The 16,581-nt window shown below is 45.5% G+C and overlaps 1 protein-coding gene across 2 annotated transcripts in view; it reads left to right on the top strand.

The window, feature by feature from the left end:
- The window catches only part of PUM1 (pumilio RNA binding family member 1), an 84,116-nt gene that overhangs the window by 27,901 nt on the left and 39,634 nt on the right, over positions 1 to 16,581 (top strand). For both annotated transcript variants that reach the window (XM_082494355.1, XM_082494356.1), the window contains exons 4-7: positions 2,807 to 2,915; positions 5,573 to 5,751; positions 7,856 to 8,022; positions 9,011 to 9,281. In XM_082494355.1, the coding sequence (XP_082350481.1) occupies positions 2,807 to 2,915; positions 5,573 to 5,751; positions 7,856 to 8,022; positions 9,011 to 9,281 (726 nt within the window). The remainder of the gene's footprint in view (positions 1 to 2,806; positions 2,916 to 5,572; positions 5,752 to 7,855; positions 8,023 to 9,010; positions 9,282 to 16,581) is intronic.

Consider the following 16,581-nt stretch of genomic DNA (forward strand, 5'->3'; position numbering starts at 1 on the left):
AAAAGTTTGGCATTTCTGTACTGAAAAGTTCTGATACTCAAAGCCAGTGTTTTGAATGAATATTTGACTGTAGGGAAAGGAAGGAGAGACTTCTTGGACACAAGGAAGAAATTCTTGGCTGTGTGGGTGGTGAGCCCCTGGCGCAGGTTGCCCAGAGCAGCTGTGGCTGCTCCATCCCTGGAGGTGTTCAGGGTCAGGTTGGACGGGGCTTGGAGCAACCTGAAGGATGCTCCTGAAGATGTCTGTGCCCGTGGCAGGGGGGTTGGATTAGATGATATTTGAAAGTCCCAACCCAAACCATTCTGTGACTGTAGACTCTGCATCTGTAATGAGCACTGCAAGGCGGGGGGGGGGGTACAAGTCTTGCGTGTCCCTCACCCTCTTTGTGCAGCTATTTCACCCGCTCCAGGGACAGCCCAGGTACCACAGTCTGTACGTCCGGGAGGGGCTGAAGTGAAAGTACCTTTGAAAGATTTTGGAGTACTCTGCGTTGGGCTCAGGCATAGAAGGTGAATGAGCTCATCTCATCCTTAGTTTGAAAACTAATCTGAAGATTTTTGGTTTTGAATTAGTAGGAGGAAGGCTACTGCGAGTTGGAAGAGGGGGTTAGGGTGGGATGGAAGTTATACAAGTGTATACTTTCAGTAAAAGAAAAACTGCAATTTCATTGAGCAACATTTATCTGTAAGTTTCGTTTAGTGCTGTGGCAGCAAACAGCACACACGTGCACGGTGTCTTCAGCTGCGTAGGAGGATCTCGGCTGGTTCAGAAGAGGCTCCTGGTGTGCCTGGCACAAGAGGAGTGCTACTGCCTGATGTCATCCTAAAATTTGACCTGTTGTGTCTTAATTTGAGACGTTCATTCAACCTTTGTAGGTGAGGATAGCTTTGTTTGGCATTCGGGTGTGCTGGTATAGATGATAACGTGGGTGAGCGCGTAAAAATTTCAGTTCAGCTGGGAAGTGCCCCCATTCCAGCCCTGGCTCGGGGCCGGCAGCAGCAGCGAGCCCGGGAGCTGGGACCGTGGTTCTGCTGCGGTAGAACCTGCACGGCTGCCTACAGCTTGAGGTTTGACTGCCGGCCCCTGAAGCAGCAGTGCTCCTGCTCCGCGGTGTGCTCGCACGCCCTGCCGGCCCTCCATCTTGTGCCTGGACAAGGTCTGTCTTTTTTTTTTTCCAAAGGGATTGCATTTATTTATTTATTTATTTATTTTCCCTGGTAGGTGACTGCCGTGTTTAAGTCATGGATTGATCTTATTCTCTACTGATCCGGGCACAAAAGCAGGATTACTTTTAGTCAACAGCAACTTTGTCAGTTAAATAGCTGAATGTAATTGCTCTCTTACCTATGGTGGTTTTCTGGTTTTGGTTGTGGTGTGTTGTTTTTTTTTTTTTTTTTTAGGATTTGAAAGGAATTCATCTTATCAGGTGTGGGGTAAAACTGATGTTGCTTTCATTATAATACCCGTCTTTTGTGTAATCTGTCCATGTTATCTGTATCTGAACCCGAGGTTTAATCTCATAGGTACAGACCTGCTTTGCGGTACGTTTCTGAGTAAACAGATATTCCTTAAGTTAAAAAGGAAATGGTGAGCCCAACTTTCCTGACTGTCTGTCTTAAACCAGAGTACGCTGCAAGCTGGGAGCTCTTAAATCATGTGCGTTTGCTTCATCTTCATCCAGCAGCCCATGTACCCGGTTATGCTGTAGCCTTAAATTTGCACGTCTGCTGATGGAGTATAGAGTTATCAACACTTGTAACATATAGGAGACATTGCCTAATCTGATGGTTCCTGTTTGTTCTATGGTAATTTCAAACAGACGCAAGTACTTGTTAATCTTCCAGTTCCTTTAGTTTTATTCTAACTTCAGCAGGCAAGGGTCATTTATTTTGTTAATTTGCTGTGAATGTACTGTTGTTTCCTGTCTGAATTGCATACATCTCATTCAGCCAGAAGATTTAATTTGAAGATTGTATGCTTGACACCTCAGGCACTTAAGCAGGGCTCGAAATTCCCCTCACCCTACGTAAATGCCACGCGGCAGGTGTTTCCTCGCCGAAGCTGGTATTTTTGAAATACATCTGCTAAATAGGGCACATCGCTCCTTCTGCTGTCTTCTGAACTTAAGAGCAATCTTTTTTGGATTCATTCAAGCCAAGGATGACTTTCTGTCTTGTTCTCAGTAAGTGCGTAACCTCTTTCTTTTCATCCGGTAGGAACAATACATACGTGGCAGGTGCGGTGGCCCAGAACTGTTCACTCCTATTAGTGTTTGCAAATAACCTTCGTAGCATGGAGAGTCCTCAGCAGTCATTAAATAAGCGAGAAGTGAGAGCTCTTGGCACCTCTTGAGCTATTCTGTCCCTGCCGGCATCAGAACCTCAGTGTCTGCGGGCAAGAATTTGTACTGGAAACGTTGGGTAGTTTTAGAGGTATCCTCACAGTTCGGGTGGAAGTCGTGATAATGTTCTGATCGGAATAGGGTTTTTTTCTGCTCATATTTTCCTTGCAAGTAGCTCTCATGCTGAGAGGCTGGAGAATGTAAATGGTATGTGTGTGCTTACGTGTGTGGGGTTCATAAAGCGTTTAAGAATGTAAGAGGATTGCTGAGATTGAATCATTATCTCAGTTGCTGTATGGCTTTCACCCTAGGAGTATATAAATATTTTGATTATAAAGCATGTATTGGTTTGTGTTTAATGATTGATTCATGTTTAGAAGGGAGACGCTTATGGTTTATGTTTGCATTTTATACTTCTTTTAATCATGCTTTGTTTTGTTTTTTGTTTTTTTTTTTTAATTGCAGCAGCTGTTGCCGGGTAAAAAGTTTTGGGAATCTGATGATTCCAGCAAAGATGGACCAAAAGGGATATTTCTGGGAGATCAGTGGAGAGACAGTGCTTGGGGAACATCAGGTAGCTCAATTATTTACTTAATTTAGTTGGGGTTGAATACAGAAATGTGCAACTCATCTGCTCAAAATTGCTGGCCAGTCTGGATGACACAGCTTTTAAAAGATTTTTGAAAACATCTGTTTTACACAATAGAAACTAGTAGAAAAACCCACATTGCTTTGTGATAGAGTTAAAAGGTATCCATAGTTATAAAAAGATTGTCTAATGTGAACGTGTATATCCTTATGTTTATCTGCTTAAAAATTTTAGATTAAAATTTCAATTTAAACTTTCTGATGTGTTTTCTGCGTTGGAATGGATTACGAATATATTAGAGAACAAGATCAGTAAAAAAAACCCACAAACAATCCCACAATTTCTTAAATACTAAGCCAACCAACCAACCAAAGCCCAACAACATTGAGTTTAAACAAGAAAAAAAAAAAAAGTGCTGTTTTGAATTAGTAGTGATGAAGTGTATCTGCCAAGAATTTTGTTCTTGGATCAGAGGCTGTCCCTTATTTTGAACTTAAGGGGAGAGTGTTCAGGTTGGTTTTAGTTATATGGCAAAAAATCACATGCATGTGCTGAATTTGAAATGCTAACCTTTTCCTTTTTATTTTCTGTGCTTTCTATATGTAATGAATATGCTCCTTCGATGCTGCTGAGTGTCTTGTCCAGTTTTTAAACTACAGCTCCAGGGGAGATGTGATTTAGGGGAACTTCACTATTGTGGGGGATTTTTTTTCCTCCTGAAAATACCCATTATTAAAGTGAAGGTATTGGAATAGCAATGAGGGCGTTTTTTATTCTTTAAATTTCAAAATGGCTGTGAAAAGGGGACAAAGCTTCTCCAAATCTGATCGGCTGAATCTCTGGCTGGGTACTGGGGAGATTTTGGGGAGCTGCTGCCTCCAGCCGTCTGACCTGCCCTCCTGCAGCGGATCTCCGCTGCGGCGCCTGCAGCCAAACCTCAGCAGCGGTTGGGGCCCGGTTGCGTTAACGTAAACTGAAGCTGAGGGTGGATTCAAGGGCTGAGCCAGACTCTGAACAGCAGCGGCCGAGCAGGAGACGTTCTCCTTTGCTGCCTTTGCTCTTGGGCCGGTTACATCCACCGGCCGGGCAGGGTAGACGGCTGGGGGAGGTAACCTCCTACACTGCCTGATCACAAATCTCCATGAGTCAAAGCCCTTCGTCTCATCTCTTCCTTTGTTTATTCTCACTTAATCCTGTGCACCTTATGGCCTTTATTACTGAGCCGCGGCCTGAAATGGTGTCTGTGAGTCAGGGAAGTCACAGTTTCCCCTTTGGCTCATCTAAAATGAAGAGACCGGCCACCGGCTGAGCAGTCGGTGGAGGCTGCTGCCCCGGAGCGAGGAGCACAACTTGAAGGTGGGGTGGGGAAGTGGCCTTGGCCAGAGGACCAGTTCGTTCCAGGAGCAGTGGAACGAATGAAGCCTGGTTTTCTGTACGAAGCCCTTCGCTCCATCCATTTTCCTTTCTGTCTGTGTCCGCAGTGTGCGCTGCAGTCCTCCCATATGGCTTGGGTTCTTCGCTACTCTGCCTTGAAGTTGTAGTTTTAAAGCATTTAAAGCCAGTACCGATGGCTTAAAGCAGCAGTCCTGTCTGATGCGGGCCGCTCCTGTCTTCCCCTCCTGGTGGCACGAGTGGTTATACAGCAGTGCGGCGAAACCTGCCGCGGGGAATTGATCTGCCTTAAAATTAGCTTTTAATCTTTTCTTGGTTAACTTTATCCTGGAAAAGTCTCCCCAGTCCACTTGACTTTGTGGCCGCGTAGATGCTTGTGCAGGCTTGAGGGAGGAGGCAGGGAAGTGTAGCCAGGAGCAGTGATAGAATAGAATTACTTCTCTTCACAGCTTATGCCAGCTTTATAAGGAAGCTACAGCATCAGTATCATTCCATGTCCCTTCCACCATCCCCCAGGAACTGCTCTATCTGCTGCCTATTATTTTTGACTCGCTGACTATTGCCGGTCTGAGCAGCCAGGAGCAGAGGACTTCTCCCCTTCCCCCGTTGGGGATGTAGGACCGCTTTCTCCTGCCCAGCCAGCAATTTTTGCAGAGCTCATAAGGACTTGGGAGACCTGTATCCTTAATCTCTTCTGGTTGGACCTCAGACCCTCATGCTGCAGGGATGCTGAAGGGATGGGGCTGATGCGGGAGGACAGGGGGTGAGGAAGAAATAATGAAGTTCTCATAAACTTTTTCTTGAGGAAATAATGGCGAAGAAAAACTCTGATCATGACATGAATATAGCAGTTCATATGACCAAGAAAACAAATGTAGGCTGATGTAACAGTAGGATGATGTTTTAAATGACAAACCAAGATTGATTGTTTTTTCCCTGTACTAATGCAAGAGTTTTACTAAAACTAAAATGTAGAACTTTGGTTTTTTTTAATTGCAGCCTTTACTTTGAGACTTAAATTTCTGAAATTTTATGATTTTAGACTTCAAATGTAGTTACCACGTGTAGGTTTACAGGTTCTAGTATTTAAAAAGTGAGAAAGCTCTCCTGCTTTTTCTAATGGACGTCATCAGAGTCAAAAAGTTGGCGCTTCTTAGTACAATTAAGACCCTAGAGAGTACATATTTAATGACTTGCCTCCTTTGAATAGTTGGATCTACTTCTAAGAATTACACATGTTTTTGTTCCAGATCACTCTGTTTCCCAACCGATTATGGTTCAGAGAAGACCTGGTCAGGGGTTTCATGTGAATAGTGAAGTCAACTCAGTGCTTTCACCACGGTCAGAGAGTGGAGGACTTGGAGTTAGCATGGTGGAGTATGTGTTGAGCTCATCTCCTGGAGATTCCTGCCTAAGGAAAGGAGGATTTGTAAGTGTGCCTGATTCTGACATTTGAGTTCCCATTACGTTGTTTTCTCCATTTGCTGCTTGGTTGGTTTGTTTGTTTGTTAATCCATTCCTAAAGGCAGATGTTTCTTCTTTTTTTTATTTGCTCTTAGTTTAGCTTGCTTTCTTAAAAACGGGCCGGCTAGCAGTTTAACCGTTGTTCTTGACTTAGGGGCTGCAGTATGGGAGATGGGTGGAAAGGATGTGAAGGTTGCTGACATTCCCTGGTTCTTCGGATAAGCACACCGGCAGTAACAGCCCTTCTAAGCTTGTCGTTGGGAAAGTATGCAAATATACCCGTGGTTTTTTTGAATGAGCGCGTGGCTGCTTTGTTGCTGGCTAGGAACAAAAAGCTCCATGTAATGATGCTAGAAACGTAATGTAGCTACAAAAGCCACTCCAGCTGGGGAATGCTTTCAAGGGCATGTCGTTTCCTACGGAGAAATGGCGTTAGTCGCTGGGCTTCGTGGGGTGGGGAAGGGAGCACAGTCGCTGCTGCCTCGAATCTAAGGATGTGTGAGAGAGGCATAATCAAGCCCTGTCCCTGTAAGGGGGGACAAGGGGGGGGGGAAGGGGCTGCATTTCAGCTCTCCCTCACCAGCCAACTGCTAGATAAGGAATTGTCAAAAAACATAAAAGCAGAATAGGTTTGTTACTGTTCAACTTCAGTGCTCATCTCTTCAGGGAGCTGATTTGCGGTTTCCTTCATCCATCCTCTTATTTTTGTCCCTCGTTAGTGGGCACCTGATAACCTTGTTGAACCCTGAGCCTAATAAAGGTGATTTTTGAGAAATGAACAATCAGTGGAAGGAGCCAATTTATCATCTGAATTGGGGGTTAGAGAGGCGTCTGCTCCTCGGCATTGATAGTCAGGGCGCCAGTTCCAAAACGAAGGGTCTCACTGGTGAATGTCACATAGTGTGGGTGAGAATTGGGCTCCAAATTTTACAACTGGCATTTCCAAATCTGCTCTTTAATATTCCTGAAGCACAATTTTATTTAAGCAGCAGCAGCAGCAGATTGCTTTTAAAACAATCTTTTTTTCTAAATATGGGGGGAGAAAATGCCCCTCTCCTCCAAATAGAGAGAATGGCAAAATAATTTAGTTGATACAGGGTTCAAACACCCTGTTATGTACGGAGGACTTTTCCCTCAAATGAAGTGGAAGACACGATTTGAGTGTCTGTCCTTGTGACAGCACCAAAGCTGTCTCTGATAAATATGTTTATATGCCCCTTGCTGTTTTTTATCATAAATTATGTTGTTTTTCCTCTCTCTTTTGTTGTTCAAAACCCTGCCCCTGGCATAATCACCCTTTATTCTTCTCCCAAGTGAAATAACATGCAGACATTAGGGCAAGAAAGCTGCAGATGTAATACCACTCATAAAATGCTCAACAGAACAGAAATCCTTTTTTCTTTTTTCTCTCTTTTTTTTTTTTTCCCTCCCTTCCCCCCCCCCCCCCCCCCCCCCCCCCCCAAAAAATGTGCTTTAGGATTATATGAACCAATGATTGAGCTCGTGATGGACTTGAGTGCTCTTAAATGACGCAGACCTTGGAATTCACTGTGCGAACCACAGTAATGCCCCCCCAAAAAATGAGGTGATCCTGTTCTGCCCAAATACATGCACTTGTCCAGGCAATTGCTGCATCTTTGACACCGAGACAGTGACTTATGAGGAGGCGTAAATTCAGTGTATACCCCTTCAGTACAGGCTGTCGTATTTAAAAGTTCCTGAGTTAATTTTGAAGTGCCTAAGTCCCATCTCGAAAGAGGATTTGGATAAGTAGTCTTTAAAAATTATATTGGGGTGGGATTTTTAGGGCCTATAGAAGCAGACTGAGTTACTAAATGGAAGAAACTGAACAGATAGATAAGACCTCTCTTGGAAGAGTGAGAACTAATTCCCTTATTTCTTCAATTATGATTGACTATTTTGCTTTTTTACATTTTCATTTATAAGAACTAATGTTCACAAGTGACCGACTTTATTGTGACGTGTTTCTTTGATTTGTTACCGTCTCGGAATAAAAGTAAAATTGATCTGAAAACTAAGCTTATTAAAATAATGTCTCTTTTGCCTAGGGGCCAAGGGATGCAGAGAATGATGAGAATGACAAAGGGGATAAGAAAAATAAGGGCACATTTGATGGCGATAAATTAGGAGATCTGAAGGAGGAGGGGGATGTGATGGATAAAACAAATGGTTTGCCTGTGCAGAATGGAATCGACGCAGATGTTAAAGACTTCAGGTACGTGCACCATTTGTTAATAATTAATCAGTCACACTTAACTTTTTTTTTTTTTTGAAAGATTTTCCATGCTGTAGTGAAAAAACCTTTGACTGCAACAGTGTCATAAGGAGGTTTTAATGTACACAGGGAAGTGCTGCGAGAGAGTGGAGGATAACATCTGATAGCTCTCATCTCTGCAGACCTAGTTCTGTATATTGAAATCTTGTTTTATTTTCACACCTGTTTTTAATTACTCTGTGCGGGATTCCTATGGAAATACCTACTGAAGATGTTGACTCAGCTTATACGCTTAGTCTAAATTATAGTTGGGGTTTTGGACTTGTTCCTTGTAGCTCTGAAGAGATTAAAGCCGCCTGAAACTGGGGCTGGCGATGTAATCAATACATCTGTATTTCTTGCTGGCTTACCTGCTTGCTGTGCCTCCTGTTGGCACGTAGGAAAACTGTAAAAGCAAAACAAATGTGCTGTGAGCCGCGTCCTGCTGGCCCGTGCGTTGAGATGAACTGTTTCCCACTTGAGTCCAACGCTTATGTTAGGTAATGAGGAAGCCATGGCAGCTACTTTAGAAAGGTTTCAGGTGAGATACAGTGCCAGAGCGTCACACGGTTAATAATTACCAAATAGCTTTATGAAAAAATAACTTTGGCATTTCTGAAATCCTGCCTTGTTATGACTGACTGACTCAGTTGAGGAGAAAAAAGAAACTGAATTTTTTTTACGCTTGTACTGTAACAGGTCTTTGAGGCGGGGGAGCTGGGGGTTTTGTGGGTGGTTTGCTGTTTGTTTTTTTTTAAATACATAAATTGTTCTGTAGGATTAATTTAGGGAACTATTTCAGACCCGCCTTTGATTTATTTTTCCCTTTTGATCACAACATCTACAAGCAGTTCTGGTGAGTACTAGTGTCTGTTGCTGTTAATCGAGGCTGTGTGATGTAGCATTAAATGGACGTGCTTAGTGACGGGTGTCTCTTCTTTCTGTGTAGCCGTACACCTGGTAATTGCCAGAACTCTGCTAGTGAAGTAGATCTTCTGGGTCCAAACCAGAATGGATCGGAGGGCTTAGCCCAGCTGGCGAGTACTAATGGTGCCAAGCCGGTGGAGGATTTCTCCAACATCGAGTCCCAGAGTGTCCCTCTGGATCCCATGGAGCACGTTGGCATGGAGCCTCTTCAGTTCGATTATTCAGGCACTCAAGTACCTGTGGACTCAGCCGCAGCCACCGTGGGGCTCTTCGATTACAATTCCCAACAACAGGTAATGTGTCAGCTGTTGGTCCTACCCTACTGCTCCAGTTCCTCCAGGAGAGTCGTCACGGGGTTGGCGTGAGCTCTGCCTCTCCTCGGGGGGAGAGGGATGGAGGAATGGTTTCGTCAGCTCTCTGCCATCTATAGAGTGCTGCAGGTGTCCTCCTAGGGAGCTCCGAGCAGGAGATCTACGGACCTGTAATAAACAGCAGTTATCAACAGCACTTTTCTGTGTCTTAGTCATTTTTAGCTTGAGTAAGTTTGCATTGGAGAAGAGCTTTAAATTAGTAAAAACTGCTAAACAAACAAACAAAAAAAAAAGCACCCTGCCCTCCAGCCCTTCAGGTGACTTAAAGGTCAAACGACCGTTGAGCCTCGGTGGTGCAGCCCTGCTCTGGGAGCTGTGCGGTGCCGAACCGGAGCAGACTGACGGAATAATGAGTTTAAACTGTCTCGCTCCTACCTGAGCATGGTTTAAAAGCTGAGGTCGGAGTCCAATACTACAAAACTTTATCTCAGGCCAGCGGGTCTGTTTGACCTTTTCTCCCACGCAAGCGGCCCAAGCTTCTCATCCCGTACGAGCAACGCAAGTCCTTGCTTTGCTGTTGGCTTGGCTTGAATGCTGGGCCAAGATCCAACCATGGACTTGTAATCCACTCCTGTTCCTGCTAGTTTGGGCAAAGACTGTAAACTTTTATTGCCTTCCTTTTGTAACTATGATATCCCTCAAAGAAGAATAAACCCCTTTGTTGTAGCTGATTGCGAGAGTATATAACTAGCCCTGGGTTTCCTGAAATATCTGATCTTTTTTAGCAATCTAACCCGTTGGCGCTCTGTGTGGAGGAAAGAGCATTGCCAAGTTGGTGCTAAAGGCCCACCTCGAGAGAGTTATCGTAGTCTTAAAAGCAATGTAAATATCTGTGTTATAGCTTAATGGGTTGTTTTGTTATATAGCATGTTTGGGAGGTTAATGACGGAAATTTTTTTAATGATTAAACTAAATAGCTGTTGTAGAGTTCAAAAAGGAAAAAAAAAAAAAAAAAAACAAACAAACCCAGGTAGTTTCAAGTCTTTGTCTTACTCCGGTGTAGGACCTTGAATGCAAGAATTACTTACGAACAATGAGACGTGTATTTCTTTTAAATCAGTATGTTAGCGCTAAGTAAGTGAGCTGCTTTTTAAAGAACTGTTAGATATGGGAAAATAACTGCAGGAATGTGAAGCCTGTAATTGGCATTTTGTCAGTGTTTTCTATTTAAATTAAGGCTCATTTGCAAGTTTGAGTAGCTTTTATTTGTTTCTTCGAGCCTTAAAAAAAAAAAAAAAAAGGATTTAAAATTTGGAATGTGGAAATATGTAGTGGAAATAAAAACTCTCAAAGACAGACGTGGAAAGTGTGTGGGTTTAGTCATGTCTGACTAATCTGACAGCCTTCTATGATGGCATGACTGGACGGGTGGATGAGGGCAGTGGATGTGGTCTACCTTGACTTCAGCAAGGCTTTCCACACCGTCTCCCACATCACCCTCACAGGCAAGCTTAGGGAGTGTGGGTCAGATGAATGGACAGTGGGGTGGATTGAACAGTGGCTGACAGATAGAGCTCAGAGGGTTGTGGTTAGCGGTGCAGAGTCCAGTTGGAGGTCATTAACGAGTGGTGTCCCTCAGGGGTCAGTACTGGGTCCAGTTCTGTTCAATATATTCATCAATGACCTGGATGAAGGGATAGAGTGTACCATCAGCAAGTTTGCTGGTGACACAAAACTCGGAGGGGTGGCTGACATGCCAGAAGGCTGTGCCACCATCCAGTGTGACCTGGACAGGCTGGAGAGTTGGGCAGAGAGGAACCTAATGAAATTCAACAAGGGCAAGGGTAGGGTACTGTATCTGGGGAGGAATAACCCCACGGACCAGTACAGGTTGGGGGCTGACCTGCTGGAGAGCAGCTCTGTGGAAAGGGACCTGGGAGTCCTGGTGGACAACAGGATGCCCACGAGCCAGCAATGTGCCCTGGTGGCCAAGAAGGCCAATGGCATCCTGGGGGGCATCAAGCAGAGTGTGGCCAGCAGGTCGAGGGAGGTCATCCTTCCCCTCTGCTCTGCCTTGGGGAGGCCACATCTGGAGCACTGTGTCCAGTTCGGGGCTCCCCGGGTCAAAGACAGGGAACAGCTGGACAGGGTCCAGCAAAGGGCTACGGAGATGATGAGGGGACTGTGGAGCATCTTTCTTATGAGGAAAGGCTGAGGGACTTGGGGCTTTTTAGCCAGAAGAGAAGACTGAGGGGGGATCAATCTTATCAATACTTATCAATCCTTAAAGGGAGGGTGCCGGGGGGATGGGAACAGTCTTTGTTCAGCGGTGCCCAGTGATAGGACAAGAGGGAACGGGCACAAACGTGACCATAGGAAGTTCCATCCCAACCCGAGGAGGGACTTCTCTCCTGTGCGGGCGGCAGAGCACTGGCACAGCTGCCCAGAGAGGGGGGGGGAGTCTCCCCCTCTGGAGCCATTCCAAACCCGCCTGGAGGTGTCCTGTGCCACTGCTGGAGGTGCCCCCGCTCTGGCGGGGGGTGGGACTGGGGGAGCTCCAGAGGGCCCTTCCAGCCCTCACCAGTCTGGGATTGAGAAGTGATGGCATTACGGCTCTCCGGCTCTGCATGGCCCTGGCGACAGGCCAGGCTTATTGTTGGGTATTTTTCGTTGTATACAGTGGGTGGGTAATACCCACATAGAGCTGATGTGGTCTCCATGTAATCGCGCTTGGACCTTTCTGCTGGCCATGCCCGTGAGGCTGCAGTTCTCTCTCTCCCCTTTGAACTGTGAATTTTGGAGGGGAGCGGGAGGCCCTGGCGCTGGCAGCCCGGGCTGTTTAATAGGGACTTATCGTAGTTTCAGCTTCGTCGCAACAGCGAACTACACCTACAGTAAATGCGAACGACGGGCTTGTGTAATCCCAAGTGCTGTATTGAAGATAAAGTCCTGCACCTGGGGAGGAAGAATGCAAAGCACCAGTATAGGTTAGGGGCGGACCTGCTGGGAAGTAGCTTGGAGGAGAAGGATCTGGGGGTCGTGGTAGACAGTAAATTATCCATGGCCCAGCAATGTGCCCTTGTTGCCAAAAAGGCCAATGGAATCCTGGGCTGTGTAGGGAAGAGTGTGGCCAGTAGGTCGAGGGAGGTCATTCTCCCCCTCTACTCTGCACTGGTGAGGCCACAACTGGAATACTGTGTCCAGTTTTGGGCTCCCCAGTTCAAGAGGGACAGGGAACTGCTGGAGCGAGTCCAACGAAGGGCAACTGAGATGATTAAGGGATTGGAGCATCTCCTTTATGAGGAAAGGCTGAGAGAGCTGGGACTCTCTAGCCTGGAGAAGAGAAGACTGAGGGGAGACCTTATTATGGCGTACAAGTATCTAAAGGGGGGGCTGAAGGAGGATGGAGCCAGGCTCTTTTCAATGGTTCCCAGTGACAGGATGAGGGGCAATGGGCACAAGTCAGAACACAGGAAGATCCGTTCAAATACACGGAAAAACTTCTTTACGGTTCAGGTGACAGAGCACTGGCACAGGCTGCCCAGGGAGGGGGTGGAGTCCCCTTCCCTGGAGATTTTCAAGACCCGCCTGGATGCAGTCCTGAGTCATGTGCTCCGGGCAATCCTGCTTTGGCAGGGGAGTTGGACTGGATGAGCTCTAGAGGTCCCTTCCAACTCTGAAACTCCGTGATCGCTCCGTGATGGGATCTCTCCGTGCACACCTGTGTAAAAGCCACGTGTCCTGGCTCAGAGCTGTACCCGTTTTCCTAATATATAATATCCGGCACCTTCCTTGGTGCTCGCTGTCTGCCAGTTACAGCCTGTATGAAAGAAATCTGTCTTTTGGCAGTATAGTTTTTGCCATTCGGTTGTCAGAAGGAAATATGTCCTGTATAAAAGGATCTCATCTGTAAAAAGTGTCTTTCTCGGTCCGTTGGGAAGCGTCATATACTTTGAAGGGATTACAAGTGAGTACAGCTAAAAGCAATATTAAGAAGGGAAGGTCTTAACCACGTGTAATCTGATTAGACTTGTCAGATGGTTATATTGCAGAAGAAACTGGCTTACAGAAATCTAATCTTAACGGTCTTCCCATAACTGTATAATACAGACCACGATGTTCCGGTTCCTTGGAATTCCCTTGATGAACTCCCCCGTGTGTCGTAAGGGATACTTCATTTGTGTACGCGTGTGAGAGAGGGAAAAATAGCCTCGCTTTATGAGATGTCGGGTCATCCTGCTGAACTCCTCCGAAACAGTGTCAGTCATTTGGAGGTTTTCGCTCTGAATGTGATTTCTAATAGGCGAAAATGCTCCGCGTGTCCGTTCTTCTCACTGTGCTGATTCCAGTTAATACTCCTGTTAGAAGCAGCTTTTCCTTTGGCCGTTTACTGGAGACCACAATTTAACACTGATACATAGTTTAAACGTAATTTCATATCCAGTAAGGTTCCAACTAAGATGACCAAAAGCTATTATTTGAGTTTTTGGGTTTTTTTGCTTTGTTTTTTTGGAATATAGGTCTTTGCTGTCAGCAGATGGAGACAGTGCTCTGAGGCTTTAATAACTCTTCCTAAACGTGTAGAGTTGATGATACCCAGAGCTCACATGGAGTAGGGGCTTATCTGGCGATGTAAAGCCTGAAATTGTGATCGTTTTTGTTGGCTCCGCTTCCTTGTATAGGCGACGGGCAGTATGAAATCCGCGGCTGCAAAAGTTTTCAGCTGTTCGCACCGAGTTTCTTCTGAGTAAGCGGAGTCCAGAGCCCGGGTTCGCAGGCGTGCGGAGGCAGAGGTCGCTGATTTGAGTGGCCGCCCGAGCGCGTGGCTTATCTGACTTTTCTTTGAGAGGGAAACTCCATAAAGACGCGCGAGGGGGTCTGCTGCGGGCGGCAGGAATCCGGCCCTTCCTCGCGCCTGCAGCACAGGGCGGGCGCAGAACGTTTGCCTGTGGTTCTAAAGCAGCTCAAGAATATTGTCCGAGGACGTGAGCGACACCGAGTTGGAGCGAAGTCTTGAAGTTTCTTTGCCTCGAGGCTGCAGACACACTCTCGGTGATTTTCTTGGGCAGATGAAAGGGCTGCCCAGCTGCTCTGTTCCTTATTCCTTCTGCAATACGGGTAGTTTTAGGTAAAGGAGCATCTTTTCAATCTCCCTCTTAGGGAGTCTTTAGGTAAACTCTTACCAGCTGCCGAGAGCAGCCGCTTGCAGAGCGATTTGGATACTGTGACTTGATGTCAGCACAGGGAAGGTGCACAAAGCTGGTGTGGGTCCTTGTGTGTCTGGAAGGCAAATTTAGCGGTCATCAGCTGGGCTCACGAGAGGGAGAGCGAGCATCACGAGAGGGAGAGCGAGCATCACGAGAGGGAGAGCGAGCATCACGAGAGGGAGAGCGAGCATCACGAGAGGGAGAGCGAGCATCACGAGAGGGAGAGCGAGCATCACGAGAGGGAGAGCGAGCATCACGAGAGGGAGAGCGAGCATCACGAGAGGGAGAGCGAGCATCACGAGAGGGAGAGCGAGCATCACGAGAGGGAGAGCGAGCATCACGAGAGGGAGAGCGAGCGCAAGCAGACAACAAACCAAATACAACAGCAGCAGGTGAAATATTCACGCTTTGAGTCATTGTGGATTTTGTGTGGTTTTTTTTTTTTTGCTAGTACTTCAAATTTCAAAATGGATCATCGAGACGCATTTGGGAGGTGTGGAAGTCATCACGTGTGTGAACTGAGCACAAGAAAAAGTGTTTTCAGAGAAGATAAGAGCTTTTTTTGCCTTTAAGACAGGCAACTAATAATCTAGCCATTTCCTCCGCTGTTCACCTTAGTGGAATACGTATCAGCAGACTGGAAAAACAGATCCCGGGCACGCAAAAGAATATGAAAATTAAAGGTTTTGGTGAAGTGTTTGTAGCTGACGAAAGCTAAAATATTGGATTGCTGAACTCAATACAAAAGTAGACCGCAGAACCAAAGGTGGATGTGACTGCACCCAGCAGTGAAGCAGTGTAGGGGATAGATATGGCTTTTGTTTTTTGTTTTGGTTTTTTTTTCTTCGTACCTGCTGATGCTGATCAGTGAACCAGATGTTGCTGGAGACTCCTACAGAGCCAGTATCCCTCATTCCATTTGCTGTAGGTCACATTGTCTGTGAGCTCCTTGATTTTTATTTTTTTTTTTTAAAACTAAAAGCTGTCAGCAGAGCATTCGATCCGGCTGCTAATGACAGATAGTATATTAATGAAGATTACACACCTTGTAAGCACTCAGCTTGGGGTGAGCATGAAGTATTGTTGAATGATATGTTTAAAAAAAGGGGGGAAAAAAAAAAGAACGTGTATTCTGCATAAAGACTTTTAGGAGTGTTCTATGGCCCGCCTGACATTAGGCCCAGGGAGGCAATAAAGTGACTGTGGATTTGATGTTTCTCCATAAGCAGCATTGTGATATTCCTTGGATATACGGCGGGGCCCCAACGTCTTAAGGGGTGAGCAGTCTTTGGGGGGAAAACAGCTGTGATTAGGTTTTTGGCACGTAGAAGATCAATTCTGGTTCCCCTAAGTACTGAGTTTCCGCATCTTAAATTTGATACTGATCCCTTACATGTGTTTGTTGGTTTTTTTTTTTTTTTTTCTCCTTCTGAACTTGTAAAAAGAAGAAATTAAAGGCAGATAATAATATTTTTCTTTTTCTTTCCTTTTTTTTTTTTTTTTTTTTTTTAAATTTTCTGCCTAAACAGCACAGTTGCTCATTGCGCTCTCAGGAGAACCAACTCCAATTTTTACCTTTAAAAAAACCCCAAAAAAAACAACCAACCAAACAACCCCCAATTTTCTAAACGATTCTGGGCTTCTTGATGGTTGTGAGTTTCTGCCAAAAATTTGGGCAGAATTATTATTGCTGCTTCTGACAGCTCGAGCAGCTCACTTGTCTTGTCTGAAAGGAGGGCAGAGATAATAGGTGTGAAAATTGTATAGCATTTAGACCCGTTTTTGAGTGGAGAGAGAAAACATTTATCACAGCGGTTTGTGAAGGCGTTCACACCTCGGGAATGGTGGCTTGTGGAAGTCAGTGGGGACGAACGTCGCTTCTGGATGGCTTCAGGGTGGCTATTATGTGTGTTAATTAGAGCTGAGCGATGGTCTGCTGATGGATTGATTCAGGGAGTGTTCCCTTTAGGTCGAGGCATAGGAGGTTGGGGGAAGTCAGCTTTTAGTATGGATGAATAAAAAAAAAACCAAAACCTCCAACCCTAAGCAAAAATACTTTAAAGACTAGTAGAATC

Source organism: Vanellus vanellus (genome assembly GCF_965231255.1).
Source record: "Vanellus vanellus genome assembly, chromosome: 22".
Taxonomy (NCBI): Eukaryota; Metazoa; Chordata; class Aves; order Charadriiformes; family Charadriidae; genus Vanellus; species Vanellus vanellus.